The sequence below is a fragment of the Mus caroli genome, chromosome 6 (genome assembly GCF_900094665.2).
Source record: "Mus caroli chromosome 6, CAROLI_EIJ_v1.1, whole genome shotgun sequence".
Classification (NCBI taxonomy): domain Eukaryota; kingdom Metazoa; phylum Chordata; class Mammalia; order Rodentia; family Muridae; genus Mus; species Mus caroli.
In genome coordinates this window covers 35,678,618-35,702,138 of record NC_034575.1, presented here as the reverse complement: position 1 = coordinate 35,702,138, position 23,521 = coordinate 35,678,618, and the positions used below count along the sequence as shown (strand labels likewise).

General features: G+C 39.8%; 2 gene segments (V, D, J or C); both read right to left on the bottom strand.

Moving 5' to 3' along the window:
* Positions 1 to 15,691: 15,691 nt before the first annotated feature.
* Positions 15,692 to 16,307, bottom strand: LOC115031319. The segment is given in 2 exon segments: positions 15,692 to 16,140; positions 16,242 to 16,307. Coding segments are annotated over 2 exon segments (498 nt in total).
* Positions 16,308 to 21,753: 5,446 nt separating this feature from the next.
* LOC110296583 lies at positions 21,754 to 22,205 on the bottom strand. The segment is given in 2 exon segments: positions 21,754 to 22,058; positions 22,157 to 22,205. Coding segments are annotated over 2 exon segments (354 nt in total).
* Positions 22,206 to 23,521: the final 1,316 nt, after the last annotated feature.

The window sequence follows — 23,521 nt, the reverse complement described above, 5'->3', positions numbered from 1 at the left end:
TTGGACATGCAAACTTTATATGCCCCAGTACAGGGGAATGCCAGGGCCAAAAAAAATGGGAATTGGTGGGTAGGGAAGTAGGGGGGAGGGTATGGGGGACTTTTGGGATAGCATTGGAAATGTAATTGAGGAAAAGATGTAATAAAAAAATACATGGAAAAAAACCAACGATGTTCTCTGCATTGCAGTTACTTTATGATGTCCCATTTATCAAATTTTTATCTTAGAGCCTAAGCCATTGGTGTTCTGTTCATGATGATGTCTCCTATACCAATGAGTTCAAGGCTATTTCCTACTTTCTGTTCTATTCAAATTAGTGTATCTGATTTTATGTTGAGGTCTTTGATCCACTCGGACTTGAGTTTTGTGCCAGGTGATAGATAGGAGTCTATTTGCATTTTCTACATTTAGACAATCAGTTACACTAGCACCATTTATTGTAGATGTTTTCTTTTTTCCACTGTATAAAAATAGAGTTGAATCTTGACAGATGATTTGAGCTTTTTGTGTGTGTCGGGGGGGGGGGTCATGTAGTGAATATAGGAGATGAGAACAAAGGAGCCTCACACCCATTTTAGCTCGTTACAGTTTGAGAAGGATGTTAAATAAAAAAGATGAAGAGTAGATTTGCAATCTAGGATTGAAGTTTAGTCTGGTCTCAGCTGATAGGGTATATTAGATTTCCTCTGTCTGCTTTCTCCTTTGTATTGAGTGGTTCTTTATCTAACCTCATTACTTGTGCTGATTATAGCACATTTTCTTGTATTTCTAGAACTGAAAACAAGAAGATCATCCAGGTCAGTACCAGGTCCCACGCAGCCCACAGACTTCCAAGTATTCAAGTATTAGGGTGAGATGGCCACAGTACTTCATTCAGCGTGCTTTTCATAGACCTTTGTCTTTTGTTCTCTGGTTTACAGTAAAATCTTAGCAATTCTATTTTTTATAACCCTTTGTTTTAATTTGATTTTACAAAAGCTACTTTAAGGGAAAGATCAACTCCAATCTCCCTGTTAAACTACCTTGGTAAGAAGTAAAAGTGCCTAGGAATGAAGACCAGGGTGTGGCCGCTTTGCCCCTTCTTAGAGTTGGGAGCGGAACGCCCATGGAGGGAGTTGCAGAGACGAAGTTTGGAGCTGAGACGAAGGGGTGGACCGTCTAGAGACTGCCATATCCAGGGATCCATCCCATAATCAGCCTCCAAACATTGACACCACTGCATACACTAACAAGATTTTGCTGAAAGGACCCTGATATAGCTGTCTCTTGTGAGACTATGCTGGGGCCTGGCAAACACAGAAGTGGATGCTCACAGTCAGCTATTAGCTATTGGATGGATCACAGGGCCCCCAATGGAGGAGCTAGAGAGAGTACCCAAGGAGCAGAGGGGATCTGCAACCCTATAGGTGAAACAACAATATGAACTAACCAGTGCTCCCAGGAGCTCGTGTCTCTAGCAGCATATGTATCAGAAGATGTCCTAGTTGGCCATCATTGGAAAGAGAGGCCCATTGGTCTTGCAAACTTTATATGCCTCAGTGCAGGGAAACACCAGGGCCGGGAAGTGGGAGTGGGTATGGGGGGTGGGGGGGGACTTTTGGGATAGCACTGGAGATATAAATGAAGAAAGTACCTAATTAAAAAAAGAAGAAGAAGAAGTAAAAGTGCCTGCCAGAGCAATATTGAGTTTCTTGTTTGATTTCCCTAAGGATTCCAATGATTACAGATTCCTTTTGATGAGCTTCTAAGCATGTAAATTTCTGTCTTTTCAAAGAGTTATGTTTAATTTTAGGTGTGTGTGTGCACGTGCGCATGCGCACGCGCGTGTGTGCTCTTTCATGTGTGTGTTAAATGTGTGAGTACCCGCCGAGGCCATAAAATGGCCTCAGAACCACTGGAGTTGAAATTACAGGAGGTCATAAAGAGCAGGAAAAGATACCTGGAACAAAGCTCAGGTCCTCTGCTTGAGTGATACATGATGAGCCAGCTTCCCAGTCCCATGAGATTGTGATTTTCCTTCTACACAGTAACATAAAATTTCATTTCAGAAACATGTGAAGCACAGCAGGAAGTTTCAATTTCTCTCTGCTAATTTATCCTTTTTATCTTTCACCCAAAGGCCTGATCAAACATTCAATCTTCTAACTTCATTTCTGGTTTTTCAGCTGTAACACTTTTTGTTCACAAAGAATGGGGCCATTTTGTGGCTCTGAGATTAATGTGAGAAATGTAATTCTAGAGCTTTTTTGTGGCATATCTTTAAATGGTCCTTAAATTTCCAATTCCCACCGTGATGCTCACATCTGGAGTAGATAGATGTAGTTTATTAGGATTTTAGCTTTTCCTATATTTCTTTTCCTAGATTTCTGTTTACCAATTACCTCATTTTAAAAGGTATAATTGTTTTTCTTTTTAGATTCAATGTTTACAGTATTACCTTTACATTTAAATTTGGTGGTAATAGTGCTTCAAGCTTAGGCAGAAAAATAAATAGACTAAGATAAGAATGATCATCTTTCTGCTCTTCCTCTCTTTGCTCTCATTCCCTATTTGGAAATGTATTAAATACTTTTCACCTTCCTTATGAAAGTGGCTAAAAATTTCAACAAAGATATTTATTGATTTATTGATTTGTTCTTTTCTTTTAAATTATCTTTCATCTTTTTTTACAGTACAGTTGTTATTATCCTCCCTGTCTGACAACTCCTACACACAAAATTCCTCCTTCTCGATATGTAAGAGGATATCCCCACTAGACCTCTCATTGAGGCCAGACTAGGCAATCCTCTGCTGTATATGTGTTGGGGTCTTCATGCCAGCAAGTATATGCTGCCTGGTTGGTGGCTTCGTGTGTGAGAGATCTTGGGGGTCCATGTTAGTTGAGACTACTGGTCTTCCTATGCGGTAGCTCTCCTCCACAATTTCTTCCAGCCTTTCCCTATTCAACCATAAGGGTCCCTGGCTTCTGTCCATTGGTTGGGTATAAGTATCTGGTTCTGTCTCTTTCAGCTGCTTATTGGGCTTCTTGGAGGGCAACCATGCTCGGTTCCTGTCTGTAAGCACACCATAGCATCAGTTATAGTGTCAGGCCTTGGAGCATCCCCTTGAGATGGATCCCAATTTGAGCCAGTCACTGATCCTTTAAATAAGCTCATATTCCTTGTATTGTTTTGCAGAGTATTTTTATAAAGTACTCTCTTTTTACAGTGTATTTTGCTTATCTCTTCCAGTAAATAAGCTATTATACTTAACATCTTGGTTTTACATATATTAAAAAGTATAACTTATTCACCTGGGTGATTTTCATCTCCAAGGGCTTATGACCTCAGTCTGCTAACTAGGCCTAGTTCTAGAAACTTCTAGCCTCTGTCCAATCTAATCTAAGCCTAGAATGTTTTCATCCTCTGAGGTTTGTTGCCTAATAAGCTCACCCTTTCTCATTCTTTCTGAACTCTAGCTGGCTGGTTCAACTCAACTGTTTTGGATCAAACTCCTCTCCCAGATGACTTATTCAATGTGGATTTCTCTTGGCCTCTGAATTGCTCTGCTTGACCTCAAACTAACTCTAGCAATCTTTTCTAATCTTCTAGCTTATTCTCATTCTCTTGCTTGTTCTGTCTTTCCCTGTGTCTGGTTTGTTTTCTCGTTAGTCTTTCTCTGTAAAACTCTCCTGGTAAAGCTGCCTCCTTCTCCCTCTGTGTTGTTCTACTGTTCCTCTCAACTCTACTGCATAGCTCCACAGGAACTCTACGATATTTCAGTATTGTCTGTCTCTTCTCTAAATAGCCTTCCTTTCCCCTCGCTTCTTGGGAAAGTTGGGAATATCCTGTTCTGCCAAATCTTTTTCTGATTTGTTACCTTTCTATCACTCAATTAGACATCACTTTCAAACATGGGTGCTTCTTCCTGCAACTCACTTTACCTTCATTGTTTGGAATTAAAGGTGAGTACTAAGGATGTTTCTATATTCCAGCCAGAGTGTTTAAAGTGTTTGCTAAGGGCTGTGCCACACCCTAACAAGAAACAGGTTCAAATACCATGTAAATATTTATATACATATACATAATATTTTTAATATTAAATTTTATTTTAAATTAGTATTTTGAATGTTTTTATAATTTTCAAATGCTTATGATGTATCTATACAGTTAACAAACTCAAAAATATATCAAATATTTTGACAAAAGAAATGTCTGTTGCTATGTATTGAATGCTAAATTCTATATCTGAAAGGTCTAGGTCTACAAGTGAACTCTCAATTACTGGCTTTGTTGTGCAAACCTTGTTAGTTAATTTATATGTATTAGTTAAATAAAAATGGCTAGAGCCAATTACTGGAACAGTAGAGATAGGTGGGGGTTTTGTTACCTGGTTGAGCATGAAAGACGGAAGAAAACAAGGAGGAGAGAGGGGAAAACATCATAAGAGAAGAAGGGTCATGAGCATATCCAGGAAAAACAGCAAGTATTTGGGGATCAGCTGGGAGGAGGTAGCCAGATCAGCAGTTACACAAGTAGGCTAGGGGTTATCCCCCAGTAATTCTCAAAACCAAATAAATTAACCATAGCCTGGATCTTATTTGTTTGTAAGTTAGTCAGGGATATGTTTAAAATAGTTGTAGTACATATGCCTGGATCTGTTCTGATCAGATGTAGGAGGAAGCCTCTCTGATGACAACCGGGCAAGGCACTGATGTATGAATATAGCAGAATAGCATTAGGAATCATTTCACTGAGTTTTGTTTTGCCAGTCATGTTTGGTATATCCTAGGTCTCTGGGCTATCTAGCCTCTGGTTCTTGCTGGACATCCAGACAGTGTCAGGCAAAAGCTACCTCTTGTGGCATGGAGTCTTCCGTTTTTTAAGGAGAGGAGAAGAAAACTGGTGTCTAGCTGTAATGAAAAGCAACCAGGGATGATCATTCTTCCATACCTCCCAGCCTACTTAGTCTTCAGCCCACATATATGTATTAAAGGCCCACTGAATGACATATGTGCTTAATCATAGACTCACTTACCCTTATGAAAAATATATGAGGAATCCCACGAACAAGTTTTGTCTGCTCATCACCCACCACATACCTTTCTCTACATACCTTCCTACCACAAGACTTCTTAATGTAATACTCGTTACCATCTGTTCTTGCCTTGTCTAGGATAGAGAAGACTTTAAACCCATATACTTCCTGTTGTGAGAAAACCTCAGGATCACAGTTGAGAACAACTTCTGGGAGGTGGACAGGAGAGGGGAAGCGCATGGTTTCTGCCTCAGCAGACTATGAATCTGTAGCTCTGTGTCTAAGCTGCTTGCACAAAGATACACAGCTGAGTCCTGGGGTTGTGTGCTCTGGATCTTCAGAGTTGAGTGCGTCTGATTGGGCATCTGAGCCGAGAATCGTTCCTTGGGCATCCCTGAATCATCTATAGGAGCTTGATTGCGAAAGTAAGTCAGGAACTCCAGGCCCTGCACAATGGTCTGTCTGTACCAGAAAACAGCACTATGTCCTGAAATTGGCTCACACCACAGAGTTGCTTCTTGTCCCTTCCCTGACACCTTGTGCCTAGGTGTTTGGATAACACCAGCATTTGTTGGTTCTAAAAAGAAACAGAATAGAGAATAAAGAATGTAATTGTAACTATGACAAACAATAATCAAAAGCTGCAGATTCTTTATTCCTGGAAGCTCACCTGCTCTCAAGAAGCAAACGACCAGACAGAAAAGGAGCCTAGTGGCCATGGCAAGATGAGGCAGTGGCTTCACTCATAGAAACTCCACGTAAGCACGAGAAGCCCAGGCTCAAGTCTTTAGGAGCTCTGTATCCTCCAGGGTGGTGTATGGGCTTGTGATGACACCACTGTCTCTGTCACTGCTCAATGGATCAGCTTTCAAAAGTGATCACTATTCCCTTATAAGAAAAAATAAAACAGTGAAATAAGTAATTGTTCTGGTACAGGCATGGGTGGTTCATCCAAAGACTTAAAGTATCCCTACAGATGTTTATTTACCAAATCCTTTGTGCTTCAATGATTATCCCATCTTCCCCCACCCCAAAACACACACATTCTACTTTTCCTGAAACATTACATATCAAATTACCTATTGGACACTTCTCTTAGTAGTAATTTTTACTTTTTCTTTGAATTTTTATATATGTGTTCAGTGTACTTTGGTCTTATCCACACCCACCAATAACTCTGATGTTAGAGCCCCGACTCACTCTTCTTCCTACTAGAATCATATCCTCCTTTAGTGTACTGCTACTACTGTGGTTGTTGTTGTTGTTATCTCCGTGAGTTAATCAAAACTTACCATCTGCAGAGGTTAGGGTTCATCTACTGGAGCATAAGAGAATAACTTGATTTCTGTTGTGTCAAGACAACAGAAAGAAACAAATGCAGAGACTGAAGGGAGGGCCATCCGGGGACTGCCCCACCTGGGGATCCAACCTGTCTGCAGACACCAAACCCCAACACTGTTGCTGTTGCCAAGAGGCACTTGCTGACAGGAACCTGGTGTGGCTGCTCCTTGGGAGGTCTGGACAGCAACTGACCAATGCAGATGTGGATGCTTGGAGACAACCATCAGACTGAGTTCAGGGACCCCATGGGGGAGCTGCCAGAAGGACTGGAGGAGCAGAGGTAGATTGCAACTCCATAGGAAGAATAACATCAGCTGGCCGGACCACCCAGTGCTTCCAGAGACTAGACCATCAACCAGGGAGTATACAGGGAGGGATCATGACTCCACATACATATGTAGTAGAGGATGGCCTTGCCTGACAGCAGTGGGAGGGGAGGCCCTTGGTGCTGTGGAGGTTTGATGCCCCAGTGTAGGGGGATGCTGGAATGGTGGGGCAGGAGAGGTAGATGGTTAGAGAAGTAATCTCTCAAAGGAGAGAGAGGGTAGATAGGGGATGGGGGTTTGTGGAGGGGTAACCAGGAAATGGGATATCATTAAATATGTAAATGAATGGAATGATTAATTTAAAAGAACAAAAGAAAGACATATAGATAGGCATGGTAGCTTACTATACAGATATTCCTAATGGTAGAAGATCAGAAATGTCCATTCCTCCCTCTCTAGTATTACTATCAGTATTCATTTATATGTATGGAAGTGTGTGTGTGTATAGGTATGTGTGTATTTGTGTGTCTTTCTGTATGTGTGTCTGTCTCTGTATGTATATGTGTGACTGGGGGAGGGGGTGAAAGCATGCATGTAAGTGTGTATGGTACATCTTCTATCTTTTTTATACTACTGTCCTAATGATGTATCTTGATGGGCTGAAGCATCCTGAGACCCACACACAAAAATGGCAGAAGCTGGATATAGAACTTAGGAGGGAAAATGAAATAATGCGAACACCTAGAAAACACTCAGAATCAGGCCACAGTATCCTAGGATGTGCCTTAGACTTACCCCAGTGTATAAAGATTTATAAAATAAACTATGAACACAAAGAAAAAGGAGAAAGAAGTAATAAATAACACTAAGGATATTGGAAAAGCTCTAAGGAGTCATCTTATTTTATTTTTACCTAAAATGCCTTGTGTGTGTGTGTGTGTGTGTGTAATTTAATTTATATAGCTTGGGGTAACAATGCTACCCTCAACAACCATAGTTTAGCTAATAAAAACTCTCATACCAGGCATGAGAAACCTTCTTTCAAGTTGTTAATCAGGGGGTTCTAAGAGACACCTAAAACAATGTAAGCTATTGTTTTTTACCTTAGTTTCTGTCAGAAGATGAAATCAAGTCTTTTTTTCTGAGGAAACCACACACTTTGGGTACAGGACACAGAAGAATCTAACTAGATATTACCCAAAAGCATCTTCCCTGAGAACTAGCCTTCATAGTAGCAGAAGGTGCCAAGTAAGCTACCAAGGGAAGAAAGCAATGAATAATCCTACCAGGTAGTAAAATCCAAGAAGCACAACAATGACCAGCATGGTAAGATAACCCTAATGGCACAATATAGCACTTCCACCTTGGCAATAGCTAACAGCTGTACAATTGAACTTAAGGCCTACTCAGCAGGAGAGAAATCACACTTTGTACTGGAAACACCGCTGACTGCGGCCCTTGGATCTTAGAGGCGAACATATTACAACTTCCCAGACCAGTATCATTCCCACCTGCATTCTCAATTCTGATCCTAATATACAAACAGATGTAGATCTCGTCCCTCATCAAAGAAGCTTCTTGGGCAGCAGAGAGGGAATACTGCAGAAAGCCAGAGCTCCTCAAAATCCAGAGAACAACTGACAACAGATCGACAACCTGATCTGTATACCTCAGGCTCAAGGACTATCATGGCAGAGGGAGCAGAAAGATTTTAAAACCAGGAAGGCAGCTGCAAGATTGGGATTTCTAGATGAGACGGGAGCGACACCCAGGAAGTATCAAAAATATGACTTGTGAACAATGACAATACTAGTTGACACTTCAACACTGTTGAAGAAATCTTTCTTAAGTAGCCCTACCCCCAAATAAAGAACTACAGCAATTAACAACTGCAAGAGAGGGGTAATTAGTCTTCCCCAGAAATGAACCCCTAATTGTTTCTCCAATACCATGTGGCCAAACCTAATGACAAGTATATAAGCAACACTAAGGGGATTCAGCAGGTTGCGTTTGTGTATTTATATGTAACAAGAAAAAGGGGCCACAAATATGAGAAGTAGCGGGGGTGTGGTATATAGAGGATTGAAAGGAGGGACTGGAGCATAAAATGGTATAATTATACTTTACTCAAAGGAAATGTAAGTGCTGGAGAGATGTCTCAGTGGGTAAAGAGCACTGGCTGTTCTTCCAGAGGACCTGGGTTTGACTCCTAACACCTACATGGCAGCTCACAACTGACTGTAATAGCAGTCCCAGGGCATCCAATACACTTTTCTAGTCTCTGCAGGCACCTGCCATCCATGTGTTGCATAAACAAAGAGATGAAAGACTCATACACTTAAAATAAATAAATAAATGAATAAAAGTATATATATATAGAGAGAGACAGAGAGAAATGATAGATGATAGTATTTTTAGAAATAAATTTAAGACATGATTGGGCAACTTTTTCTAAATTTTTGTTTCTTTTTTACTCTTTTATGTTTAGTATAGGAAAACTGTCATATTCTGGGCTCCCAAAAAAACCTTATAATTTCTTCTGTTATTATTTTTGTGGAATTTTAAAGGTAGAGGCCCCTCTGCTTGAAGCTGTGTCGCTGTACTTCTCAGAGACCTGCTTTGAATTTTCCATCACAGAGATAGAGGAAGCCTGGACTAGGTTAAAGAAAGCCTTTTCCAACAGCTGCTCTGACATCCTTGACATGGCTCCTTTACTTTTCTTGCATCAGGGTACATAGCTGCCCAACAAACTCAGAGGTAGAGACTTAGAGGTGGCCCACAGGGCAGAGGCAAGTGGCCTGGAAAGTGCCTGTCTCATTTCTTTTTGTCCTCTGGTCAACACTGATTTATTTACTGACTGAATAGTATCTTTTTGAATTGTTGGAAGTTTTGTTTGCTTGAGTGATTGATTGTGTTTTGATATGTTTTTAAATCAAGGACACTCCTCAGCAAGAATGATTTTACTGTCACACAGATACATCTTGCTCCCAATCTGAGTGCCTAATGGGCCACAATCTTGGCAGTCAATCGCAATGCCACCTCCTCAAAGTTCTCTGTGGAAAGGTGCCTTGTGTGGAGCAACCAAGGGACCTTGTTTGTTTCTGGTTGTTTTCTCATAAAACATTATTTATATTTGGACTCTATTGTTAAAGTACATTAATGGTTTCTTTGAAAAATATCCCAGACTTTTCCTGAAGCCCTTAATCACTATTGTTCTTAACTAATATACATAAGAACAGAAGCCTTTGGGCCCAACCTTTTGTGATTCAAAGCCTGAGCATGAATATTTTCTTCAATACCCCCACTACCACACAAGCCTCTAGGTCAGTGGCTGCTACCCTTTAATAGTGTTCCTCAAATTGTGTGTGACCCCCCACCATAACATTTTATCACTGCACTTCATAACTGTAACTTTACTACTGTTATGAGCCATAGTGTAAATGTATGATAAGCAACCCTTGTGTAGATTAACAGCCACTGCAATAGATCTTTTAAAATCACCTCATTACCTACTGGTGGCCACTGGGGTAGATGCTCTAGAAATGACTTCTTTAGCCCGTGTAGATGATTCTGTTACAATAGCTATGAGCAATGCAAATTACAGTTGTTGGAATTGTAAATATTCAAAATTAATACTTCCCTTTCTCACATGACATGGGAAACACATGGAAATGGGATAATGAAGTCTGCAAAACAAAAGTCAAAATGCCAACGTTGCTCTCAAGATGAAAAGATCAACCTACCCAACAAAGTTGACCAGCTTGAATCCATATGAATCTAGTACAGTGAACTTGGTTAACTTTCCGTAGGGTAGCCAGCCTCTCCACTTGAATGAACCCTCTGATCACTATTTTTTCCCCCTAATTCTGAGGCAGGAGAATACCCAGCATTCATTTCATAGATAGAGAAATACAAAGATAAATGTAGAGGACTTGACTCAACATACCGAGTTCCTTCTTTCATATAATTAGACTCAGGTCTCCTACCACAGAGAAGAGAAGAGGACTAGAGATATTACTCAACAGACCCACCAATTATCAAGAGAAGTAGGGAAGAAACAAACATTTCCCCCAAAAGTTCACAAAATTTTTGTTGCCCAAACACCTCAGACTCATTCTATGAGAACCTCTGTTCCAGCAGTGTTGAGGAATACTTTTCAAGATACTTGAAAAACTAAGAGTTCTGGTGCCAACTCCAAGCTAGGAATTAACTTTCTATTCTTCCTTTGCCAGTCTACATATTTTTACTATTATCTCCTATTACAAAGAAAAAGATCCATCACAAGCTTCAGTCATATCAGAAAGAACCACCAATAACATGACAACAATACTCAGAGCCATTCTAAAATTTGTAGATGGTATAAACTAAATTTTTCAAATTTTGTATGTGAACTAGAGAAATGGCTCAACTGTTAAGAGCATGCATTGTTCTTGCAGGAGACCAGGGCTTAGTTCTCAGAACCAACATTACGAAGCTAACAACTACCTGTAACTGCTGTCCCAGGGAAATCCTACACCCTCTGACTTCCAGGGGCACCTATGTGCACGTGGTACACATAAACTGTCGTAGGCACACACACACACACAGACACACACAAAAATACATTTTAAAAGGAAAAAATTCTTTGTAGTATCCTAGGGAAAGCCAATCCGTCTTTTTTCTCTTTTATTATCAAATCACTGACTTTTCTCAGTTATGTTATGCTCCAGTCTTTAATGGTTTTCCTATTATAACTTTTTAATTTCCTCTACTCTAACACACATTTTATCATTTTTTTCTCTCAATGTGCTATTGCTCAATTCTTTAAGAAAGATTAAATTCAATTTCTCAATGTTTAAAATGGCCTCTTTTGAATTTTTAAAATAACTTTAATCCAACAAGTAGTATTCATTGGCATAGAACACCTCCATTAACTTTATGCCTGAATCTGGGCTCACGACGTTAGTATTTCAAATCTATTCTGTTAGACTTTATCTCTATGATCTTCCCTGGTGAGAGATATGAAATTTATAAACTCTGAAATCTCTTAAACAAGAGCTATTAAAATAAATATTTAATATCTCCTCTTTCTTCTGTCACATGATCTCCTAGCTAAATTTCTCTCCTTATATTTTACCTGTTTCCCTTTCATCGGCACCACACTTTCCTAAGAGCTGTAATTTTAGCAATTAATCAAGCAGGTTCCCGATCACATAACTTAAATACGTTCCTTAATCTCCCGAGGCATCTGTGTCAAAAGTCTCCATATTTGTGATTTTCAGAGCCGTTTCTTGACAGGCTTCTGGATGCTGCCTCTTCCCTGGGGAGCCATTCCAGTTTGCTTCTTCTAAGTTGCTGAATTTTCCCTCTAATGGGATTTCCTGATTATCTTGTCTGTCTTAGTAAAACCTAAAATAAACCTTTGTCTTGTCTCCCCCAGAGAGCCAGGAGACCCAAGTCTTTTCCCTCTTTCCTTTAAGAATCCAACCCTCCTGACTCCATACCCTGCTTTCTTCCACTTGATGGTGTTTGCTTTCTAAGATAGTGCTTTTCCTCACACAGAAATCATTTTCTACATCAATTCACTCGCTTAATTTTTTGTAATGACTTATAGATATCTTTTTATAATTTAAGTCCTTAATATTCTAATGCATGCGGGTTTGGTTAGCCTGAATTTATCAGGTGCAGCATCGAGAAAACAAAACAATATCCACTCACTTTTAGTTTCCTCCTTCCCAATGAGTGCATGCATTGGTTCAGTCTTTCCAGCATCCACTAAGGTCTTCAAGATGTAGCAGGAACCCACAGCATCTCTCTATTATAAACATCCTTCTTTTGTTGCCTTACAGCAAGGAGGAAACAAATTTGAGTCACTGTTATCTCATCTCTTTTTGAAGAAAATGTAAATTCCCTTTGGCATAGTTCATCAACCACAGGTGTTCCTTTAATTATGTTTTAAGCTTTGCAATAATTGTGTTGATTGATTTTGGATTTTCTTGTATACATAGTCTAATTTCCTTTGCCTTGAGAGTCCTCTTAAGCACATTTTCTTCATCAGAAAGAGCCTGACCAGTTGTGCTGACTATCACAGACTCTAAATTATTCTTGTCTGGGAGCAGCTCGCAGTTATGAATAGTTTATCTCCTTGACTTTTTGGAGATTTTTAGGAATAGTAATTCTCCAGTGATAATCCAGATGATGAGTCCATTTCAATGAGAAATTTTTCACTGTCAGAAAAACCTGAATATTAGAAACATTTTCTTTTTAAATCTCTTACCAATGAACAAAGAATTTGCAATCATTTATCATTTCAGAAAATATTCAAACAATGTTAATGGGCATTTTGGATAGTTTTGTGTGTTGTAGAGAACCCAGAAGCTTTAAACAACAACATTCAAAGTATATATTCTGCTTTTGAAATGAACAAGTGGAGCTGTTAATAACACTATTATTAACTCCAAGTACATCTTTTGTGTTTTATCAACACATAATTAGAGTAACCTAGTATGAAAATACATACAATATGTCCTTTCTGTAGGTGAAGCAACTGAACTTTTTTCTCTAAAATATTTTTTTTCCTTCTTTTAAACTCTTTTCTCAACTGGACCTTTTAGGGTATATTTGTGTGTGTGTGTGTGTGTGTGTGTGTGTACATATACACCAAGTGTGTGCAGGTTCCTGAGGAAGACAGAAGTCATCAGATCTCCTATAGCTGCAGTTACAGGAAATTGTGATGATTTCTACTTTGATGCCAGGAACTGATGTCAGGTTTTCTTAAAGAGCAGCAAGTATTAAGTGCCTAATCACTTCTCCATTTGCCCTTTATTATATTTTTATAAGAAACATTATTGCATTTCTATTTATATGTAAAAGAACAAAGATTGGAGAATCAGCCTCAATAAATGCTTGTGACCACTACTGAGTCACTTTGAGACAGCAGTAATGCTTCCTAAGTCATGATACCAGCAGGGTAATGCTTTGGAACAAAGCTCTCCACAAATTCACAAGTAAGAGCAACAACCATTTATTGACACTCTTGAATCGATGGCATAGAGGGTTGCTTCTGTGAATCTCAACTCAGTTAAGTTTTAATTGAAGGGGTAATTTGCAAACACTATATTTTGCAGTTTTTGTTTTAATCTTCAAAATAGGTTCTTTCAAAGAACCTGGTTGTTTTCTTTTTAGTGAAGGAATATTGTCTGGAATGGTTCTAATTGGTAAACACTGAAAATTTAAATAGAAGCACACAGAGCTGAGAGGCATTTTTGAGTCCCCAAGTACCATTTTCTTAACTAGTAAAAATGACCTGGACCGACGTACATGCTGTTCCTTCAGAACATGGATTTCGTTACACTCAGAGTTGAGTACAGTTGTTTTCTGCTTCACAAAGAAGCATCCAACAGCATGGCAAGTCATTAGAAAGCTGGAAAGTATAGAGATGGGAGTAGAATCTAGCAAAACAAATGCACAGGGACATGTTAAATTGTGTAAGAACATTTTGCAAAGAGATGAAGTAAACACATAAACAGTATGAAGCATCAGCTGCCATCCTCAGTAGGGCTGTTGATGCTGTTTTCAATAGACAACCACTGAAAGAAGAAGAGTCTGAACGTGTGTCTCAAGATCATTATGTCACAGGAGTAGGACACTGTGGTGTTTTAAAGTATCCACAAAGGTGAAGTAGCACTTGGTGTTGCTGGGATACAAAAAAGAGATTTGGACATCTGCAAATGTGTCTTCTGAAAGGACTGGCAGGTCATTAAATAGACTGGTTATGGAAATGTTGAGTACATTGTGTGTTACAGAGCAGCAGCAGGTCTAAACAACTTTGCAACTCACCGAGTTATTTGAAACATATGTACTTCTAACCTTCTTTAGTGTTATCATTTATAGAAAAAATAGACAAAATTTATGCTCTCTGGATGCTTAAGGGAGAAAAAAAAAGTGTTCATCTGCTCAGTGTGCATATACTATAATCATGAGACTAAGTTTGAAAACATTTGGAGATAAACAGAATCCTCCAGAGTAATGAGGTCAAAAAATGGAGATTAAAAACAATGTGTAAATTTTTCATGTGATGATGACATCAGGGTGAGTACAGGGCAGGAGGATTAACTAGAAGACGTATCCTAATGTGTGAATGAGCTGAGCTTATAATATAAGAGGAAGAAATAAGCAGGAATAAGCAAGGAGTCAGGATGAGCTACCTATAAAGATATAGTGTAGGTCTCTTGGTGTGCATGAAAACAACTGCATGACATTCTGGACTTTTTTCATCTCAAATGTTAGGACTTGAGTGAGACAACTAACTCAAATAGAAAGATTTTGACTATAAGGCAGAACTTACTTGGGTCTACCTAATTGCCTTGGAGATTCAAATATAGAATATAGGCATCTTTTGCATGAGTTCATTTGATAGGAATTCACCAGTGTGAAATAAGATAGTAGAAGAACTCAGTAAGCTCAGTATATATATGTATATATATATATATATATATATATATATATATATATATACACACACACACACACATATATATATACTGTATATATACTGTATATACTTAGTATATATATATTAGAGAGAGACAGAGAGAGACAGAGAGAGAGAGAGAGACAGAGACAGAGAGAGAAGTCTTAAGGAGATGGGACCATTAAGGAAAGGACAAACAAGACAGGAGGAACTTGAATGGTTTATGATATTCCTGATATTTCCGTACTGGGACTGGCCAGGATTAAGGTCATTATCATAATTAAGAACATTCTGAGACTACAAGAGATTGGTGTTGACATGAGACTCTACACATATGTGTGGTAAAAAAGGAAATTCCTATGGAAACACTAAGTTGAAATTAACATTAAAATAATGTCTTCACAACTTAGAGTGAAAAGAGAATGAAAGGCCAGAATAATTCACAGGACATTTCCCTTATCAGAACTGCCACATTCAGGTAGAGATGAAAAACATTGACTCTACACCATGGGTGCTTATAGTTCTGTGACGGGAGAGCTTTCAGCCCACAACCATACGTGAAAAATCTCTGAACTACCTTCAAGGTCATTTCCACCCAAGATTTCTTAATACTCGATTATCTTCTGTTTTTTGTCATGCCTCTATTCCTTGTTGTTTTTGTTTGTGTTAATGAAGGAGCACAGGAAACTTCAGAACTGGTAGGGCCTGGAGGGAGAGGAGGATACGAGTGTTTTTGCACAGGCAGGGCATCCTTATATAGCTCTGTGGCTAAACTGCTGGCACACAGATACACAGCTGAGTCCTGGGGTTCTGTAGGTTGAATCTTCAGAGTGGAAAAGGATGAATTTGGCATCTCAGCTTTAAATCGATCCTTGAGAGTCCCACCATCTTCCATGAGAGACTTGCTGCGGAAGTAGCTCAGCAACTCTAGTCCCTGTATCTTGGTCTGTCTGTACCAGAAAAGGTCATTGTGGCCTGAAACTGGCTCACACTTCAGAGTTATTGTTTGTCCTTTCTCTGCCACCTCATGCCTGGGTGTCTGGGTGACTCCAGCATCTGTGTGATCTATATTTTAAAAGACAAAGTGGGAGACAGAATAAGAAAACGCTGTGGAGTCATGAACATGGTAAACAAGTATGATCATGTTAAGTATCCTCAGGACTCACTTGCTATCAGAACATAAAAGATCACACAACAGAGGGTCTGGATGCCCATAGTGGGATGAGCACTGATGTGAAACATCTAAACTAGGACTGTACATGTGCAGAGAAGAGACTTTGAGAACACTTCATCCTCTTAAGTGACATCTATTGGTCAGTGACATCATCAGATAAGCCACAAACACCTCCAACCCCAACTGCAGTGTAAAAGCTGTTTTGAGGGGAGAATGAAGCTCTAGAGATCAAGTAGGGCTGGATGCAACTGCAATTGAAGTAAGGCGAAGGTTTACACATTTGAGGTTCCTAGTAGCTTGGTTTGGCTTTATCAATTCTTGATGTCTTTCCTATACCCTCTCTCTTGTAAGAACCTAAAATTGCCATATTCCCTCATTGGTGGCACAGTTGTCCCACTATCATAGACTCAAATCGCTCATTGGTCAATTAAGAACTGTCCTTTAAACTCTACAGGAATGATGTCAGTTCTGTTACAATAACAAGGCAGGAGGTGAGTCTTGGAAAGCAGATTACAATGGAAAGCTTTGTGTGGTGAAAGAGTTCTATGATATAGTATTACCACATTTTTGTCAAATATTCCAACTCCACCATAAAACCTCCCCTATATTCCTACAATGAAACAAGCAGGGGACATCTTGTTCATAAAGATTTGAAAATAAACTACTGCAGAATTTACTTACTGTGTATTCTTCTTTCCTGAAAACTTGCCATGCTTGTTCATCATTAATGCCTGGTCTTTCACCTCACCTGTGGCCTACCTATATCCCATCAGCGTGGCATCTGTGGAGAAATGAGAGAAGGTTCTGTTTCCTGGGCCAGTCTAATAAGTTACTTACTGATAAGGATATAATAGTTTGAATTTTTTATTGTTGACATAGTAAATTACTGCCAAATTCTATGAACTTGAGAGTACCTATATTTAAGTAGCAATTTTTAAATAACTTATAAACTCACTAGTGTTATCGACAGTACTTCTTCCTTTTTTAGACACTATCTTGCAACATGTTGGGTCCATGATATAAACCATATAAACCATGATAAGCAGAATGAAGATTCTGCCTTCAAAAAAATTCTTGTTCCTCCCTGTTACCTGCTGTCTGTGGGCAGGAGAAAGAATAATCTTCAAAGACAAGAATGACTTATCCCTGGGTCCTATGAGTATGATAGATGGCATGGCAAGAGAGAATTAAGTTCCCAGTGGAATTAAGGTGGTTGACCAGTTGACCTTGCCTTGACAAGGAGATTATCTTCAAATTCCAAGTACATGAGATGACAATCACAGTGTCACAGTGGTCTTATAATGTGGAAGACATTAAAAAAAAAGAGTCAGAGAAGAGCAGCAAAGAAAAATATCAGCCTGTTATTGTTTGTTTTTATAATCAAAGCGACCATGAGCCAAGTTATTTGTAGACTCCAGAAGATTAAAAAAAAAAAAGATGAGAAACTACATTCTCCTATAGAGCCTCTAAAAGGAATGTGCTACCACCAACGCATTCACGTAAAACTGTGAGAAAATCAATTTGCATTTCTTGAATACAGAAAGTTAGTTGGAATTTGTTATAGCAGCTATTGGAGAGTAATACACTATAGCATCCATGTGACTCGTGTCTGAAACCCTGAAATCAAGGCTGGAGATTCAGTCAGCAAAATGTTTGCTCTGCAACCATAAACACCCGAGTTCACATTGAACAAGGAGAAAGCAAGCCAGTGCCTATGTAGAACCTTCACCCCTACATTCTGTGTCTTTGGTATGGAAAGGTACTCTGCAGACTACCAAAAGAAAAAATTAAATACCAAGCTAGCCAAAAAAAAAAAAAAAAAAAAAATCTTTGATCTACATTCTGCCCTGCCTGCAAGATATGCTAGGGCAGTGGTCAAAGTTTGTGGGAGTAAGCAGCCAATGTTTCATTTGATTTAAGGCCTACTCTTCAAGATAAAACCCATACTCACCTGATGCTGGTTAGATGATCAAGAACCAGACACTAGATAGCCAAGAGATCTAGGGTAAAACCAAATGCTGCTGGTCTAAAAACAGAAAAGTATCAATAAAATGGCTCCTAATGACATTTTGCTATACTCATAGATCAGTGCCTTATTTAGCCATCATCACAGAAGCCAGGCATCAGGCAGGGAGAGAGAGAGAGAGAGAGAGAGAGAGAGAGAGAGAGAGAGAGAGAGAGAGAGAGAGAGAGCTTAGAAAACAGACATCTAAATGGGATGCCTCTATCAAATTCATCCCCTCATAGCTCAGTGGACCCCAGGGAAGAGAAGACAGAAAAAGTGTAAGAGCCAGAGGGGATGGAGGACACCAAGAGAACAAGTTTCTCTGAGTCAATTAAGCAAGGTTCATATGAGCTCACATAGGCTGAAGCAGCAAGCACAGAGCATACAAGTTATCTGCACCAGGTCCTCTGTATATATATTACAGCTTTCAGCTTAGTATTTTTCTTTGACTCCTGAGTATGTGAACAAGTGAGTCTTTGATTCTTGTACCAGCTTTGAGGGGCTATTTTTCTTCTTTTGGCTTGCCATATCCAGCCTCCATGTGATGACTTTTGTTTTATCTTACAATATTTTATTTTGCCATTTTTGGTTGTTATCTTTTAGAAGCCTGTTCTTTTCCAATGAGAGACAGAAAGACAGTGGATCTAAAGGGGAGGGAAGGTGGTAGGGAACTGGGAGGAGTAGAGGGAAAGGAATCTGTAATCAGAATATATTGTATGAGAAGAGAATCTATTTTTAATAAAAGGGGTAAAGCTCAAAGAGAGAGCGAAATAAAGGAAGGAAGGAAGGGAGGAAGGAAGACCTGAATTGAGTTCTTAGAAACTACATTTTAAAAGCGTGCGGGGGGGGGGGGGAGGTAAGAGGGGAATCTGATCTGATTGGGTGAGGGAAAAGGACTAAAGCCCTGAGGGCCAGCAGAAAGAATGGAAACAGGCAACCTTGGCAAATGGGAGGTTTTGGGGTGGGGGCAGAATGCACCAGAGACCTAGGAGGTGAGAGACTCCCAGGACTCAAAGGGATGGACCTTAGATGTATAATAGGACAGTAGGGAAAAGAAATTTATACAACTCACCCCCAGCAGAGAGGCAGGACATCAAGTGAGGGATGAGGGATGGGGTTGCCATCCCACAGTCACACCTCTGACCCATAATTGTTTCTGTCTGAAAGAATTACAGGGATGAAAATGGGGAGGAGCCTGAGGAAAATAAGGTCCAGCAACAGGCCCAAAGTGGGATCCAGCTCAAAGGGAGGTCCCAAGGTCTGACACTATTACTGAGGCTATGGACCGCTCACAAAAAGGGATCTATCATGACTGCTCTCTGAAAGACTCAACAAGCGCTGAGTCAGATGCAGATATTTGCACCCAACCAATAGACAGAAGCAGCTGACCCCTGTTGTTGAATTAGGGAAGGCTGAAAGAAGCTGAGAAGGGCGATCCTGTAGAAGAACCAGCAGTCTCAATTCATCTGGACCCTGGAGATCTCTCAAACACTGGACCACCAAACAGACAGCATACACCAGCTGATATGAGGCCCCCAACACACATACATACAGTAGAGGATTGCTGGGTCTTTGTGCATTCAGCGATGATTCACCTAACCCTCAAGAGACTGGAGGTCTCAGGGAGTTTAGAGGTCAGGTGGAGTAGGGGGTAAGGGCATCCACGTGGAGATAGGGGGTGGGGTGTGATAGGGAGGAGATGTGGGATGTGGAGCAGTTAGATGGTGGATGGGGGGCAGGGAATGGAATATGGAGTGTAAACAATATATTAAAAATAAAGATAAAAATAAATAATCAAATAAATGCAAAAAGAAAAAAAAAAAAAGGCCATGATGTGAGATTATTATCATATACTGGAGAGACATGGCAAGCAGAGCACTGGAGCTTACTGAATGGCCTGCTTGGCAAACTCTAGGCCAGTGATATGCCCTGTCACACAAACAACCAAAACCAAAAACCAAACACCAAAACAAGACAAAACAAAAACCACAGGGTGGATGTCATCTGACTATACTTTCCCGAGCCTTTACACAGATTCTAGCTAACAGTGAATCCACAGTGCCCTCTAGTGGTCAGTGACAAAAAGCAACACAAACTGGAGCTGTGAGATTTTATAATGTGCCAGTGTTAGAGAGTAGGGAATCAGTGTTAATCTTACTTTAGTCTAATTTTTAAATTCTGACAAAGAGGCCATAGGTGATCATTAGCGACCATACAACTGGATCTTCTAGATAAATAGATGAGATGATATGAAGTAAAGGCAAATGAACAAACCTTGTGAACTGCACTTAGACTCAGCAAGGAAGGACAGAGTGCCGGGAAGGCCTGAGAGTGCAGGTGCATGCAGAACCCCTCCCCTGCAACCCTGCTGCTTTCCAAGAACTCTTAACAGTTCAGACCAATTTCTCTTACTATTGTAGAATATCAGGAAGGAGTTAGTAAAGGTATAGAGACAGACATGAAAAGGTACGGTGGCGGCGGGTGGGGGGTACCTGGGGCCCCTGGGTTGCTTTAGAAGCTCTTAACAAAGGGAAGAACTTGGTATTTTAACATTCCAAGGAAGCATTGTAATAGACAAAGGCAGACATATGAAATGTGCTCAACAGCTTCTGAGCTAACTGGATCAAACCTGAAATACTTTGGGGGCTGTGCCAGGGACATTAGAAAGCGGCAGCACTCTGTGAAAAGTTGTATTCTGTTTGTGTGGAGATTTGGAATGGGTGTGGTGGTCGCATACCCCAAGTTTGATAGGTAGGGGTTGGAAGAGCAAGACTTCACGGAAACTCAAATGTATTCTTTTAAAAAGTTTGTAACTCCTGTCAGCTTATCCATTTTATGTATTTATTTGAAGACAAAACATGGTTAAAGATGAGTTAAGATTGGTAGTATTAATAATAGTAAAAATAAATGTAATTATTATTAATGCATTTTCATACAAGCAAGAGTAGAAATAATCCCTCTAAATATATATATATATGTATACATACATATATATGTATGTATGTATAGTAGAGTATTTGTTCCTTAGAGAGTTCTAGTACAAAGGCATAGAAGCACAATATAAGGATGTCACGAAGGATAGATAGCATTCTAAACACTCAGTTGCTCCAGCTCCAGTAGGAAAGCCTGTTGCCTGTTACTCACAGAAAACCTCCATCTGTACTACTGGCTTATGGATGGATTTCCTGATTGCTTATTTCACAGTTACACAGGTATCTCCAGATTCTGGTGACTGAGTCTGTGAAAAGTTGCTTTCAGTTTGGGGTTCTTGAATTGTTACTGAAAAAAAAAAATACTTGGAGTCCCTGAGATATTATTTTCAACCACTTGCAGTCTTTGTGTTTCAAGAAAGAATTTGTGATCTCTGGATACATGCAGCATGGCCTATGTCTAAAGACCAACTCTGTCCATGGATTATAAGAAGTAGTCCCAGGTCTCTGCTGAAAGCTGGCTTGAAGAAAACCATCAGCTTTGTGCACAGCAGGGATGTGTCTCTGAGTTACTGTGATAAACTGCTGGCACAGAGATAGGTGGCTGTGTCTCCCTGCTTTGCAGACCGGATCTTGAGAGTGGAGTTAGTTCCTTTAGGCCTCACAGCAGAAAAACGATCCGTGGGCAACTGTGAATTATCTATAACAGCCTCATTCCGAAAGTAAACTAGAAGCTGGGGCCCCTGGTCTCTGGGCTGCTGATACCAGTAAAGGGTATCATGTCCAGAAATAGGGTCACACCAAAAGGAAACAGCCTGCCCTTCCTGTAGGACTGCATATCTGGGAGACTGGGTGACTCCAGCTTCAGACAGTACTGTGGGAAAAGATCAGACTGTTTCAAAATGGGAAAAATTGAAATAATCCCCCACCCCAGAGAAATGCAAAACGGAGACTGTTTTCCTAAAAACTTACCTGTGTCAAGGAGACAGAACACTGCCCAGCCAAGAAGCCTGGTGCCCATGGCAGACTGAGGGCAGAGGAGAGCTTACCACAGCAAGGTCTTGACAGCTGCATTACTTAGTACCACATGACACTTCCCGTGATGACTTTACTGTCCCTTCAGAGAATCAGTCTTAGCACAGTCCCTCTGAATGTAAATGGTTTAGGATATGCACAGACTGCATGTGAGCTCATCCAGTGTCCCCACACTCAGCTCAGGGTTTTGAGTGGCATGTCAAAGTTCATCATAATAAATAAAATGAGTTTTCTGAACTTCCATAGGGAATGGTAAGCTTCTACTGATAGCTACGTTTTCAATATTTGGGAATAACAATACTAATTATATTTTCATATTTCGAGAATCTCTTATGTGAGTATTCTATTTCCACACCGTCATCATTTCCTCATTTACTCTATCCCCTGCCATGTTTCCTCCAAATCTTTCTTGAATTCATGACATCTTCTTTAATTATTATGGTAACATAAATGAAATTATTTTTCTTCTGGTATTATTTCACACACACACACACACACACACACACGAGCTACAGGTTGATGAGAGAGAGAGATGAGCCTCTCAATATGTTACCAAATCCCAGCTTGTTGGTCCTAAACATATACACAAGGCAGTTGCATGCTCTGTTACCAGCTCCATCCCCACTGAATTATTGTTTTTTATGGCTCTAAGTATAGAGCAGAATTACTTTAATTATGTACTTGGATCACTACCTAGTGTTGGGTATTTTTTAGTTTTTAATAATTTATTTAATTTTATTTTCTGTACATTAGTGATTTGACTGCATGCATGTCTGTGAGGATGTTGGATTTCCTAGAACAGGAGTTACAGACAGTTTTCATCTGCCATGTGGGTGCTAGGAATTGAACCCAGGAGCAGTCAGTGTTTTCAATTGCTAAGCCAACTCTCCAGCCCACACACACTACCTAGTGTTAAATAAGTAGAGTGATGATAGACGCAAGCCCTATGAGATGAATATAGTGCCAGGCTCTGGAAAAGTCACCTGTGTATGTGCATATGGTCTCTTCCCATAAGAAAGTTTTCTAATCTCAGCCAACAAAATGAAGTGATGTTGTTTAAAATCTGAAGGTGTATATTTTTGTTTCTACTTACCCTCATCCTAGTAAAACTCTTAATAATCTAAGGGCCATATTAATCTTTAAAACACATCTGACAATAAACAATATTCCCCCCAAAGAAAACACACATATGTGCCATGAACAATAAGTAGATGCTTGACCTTGCTGGTTCCAAGTAGTTTAAAAGGGCACAGTGAGATATCACTTTACACAGAGACAGCCACAACAATAGTAATACATGAA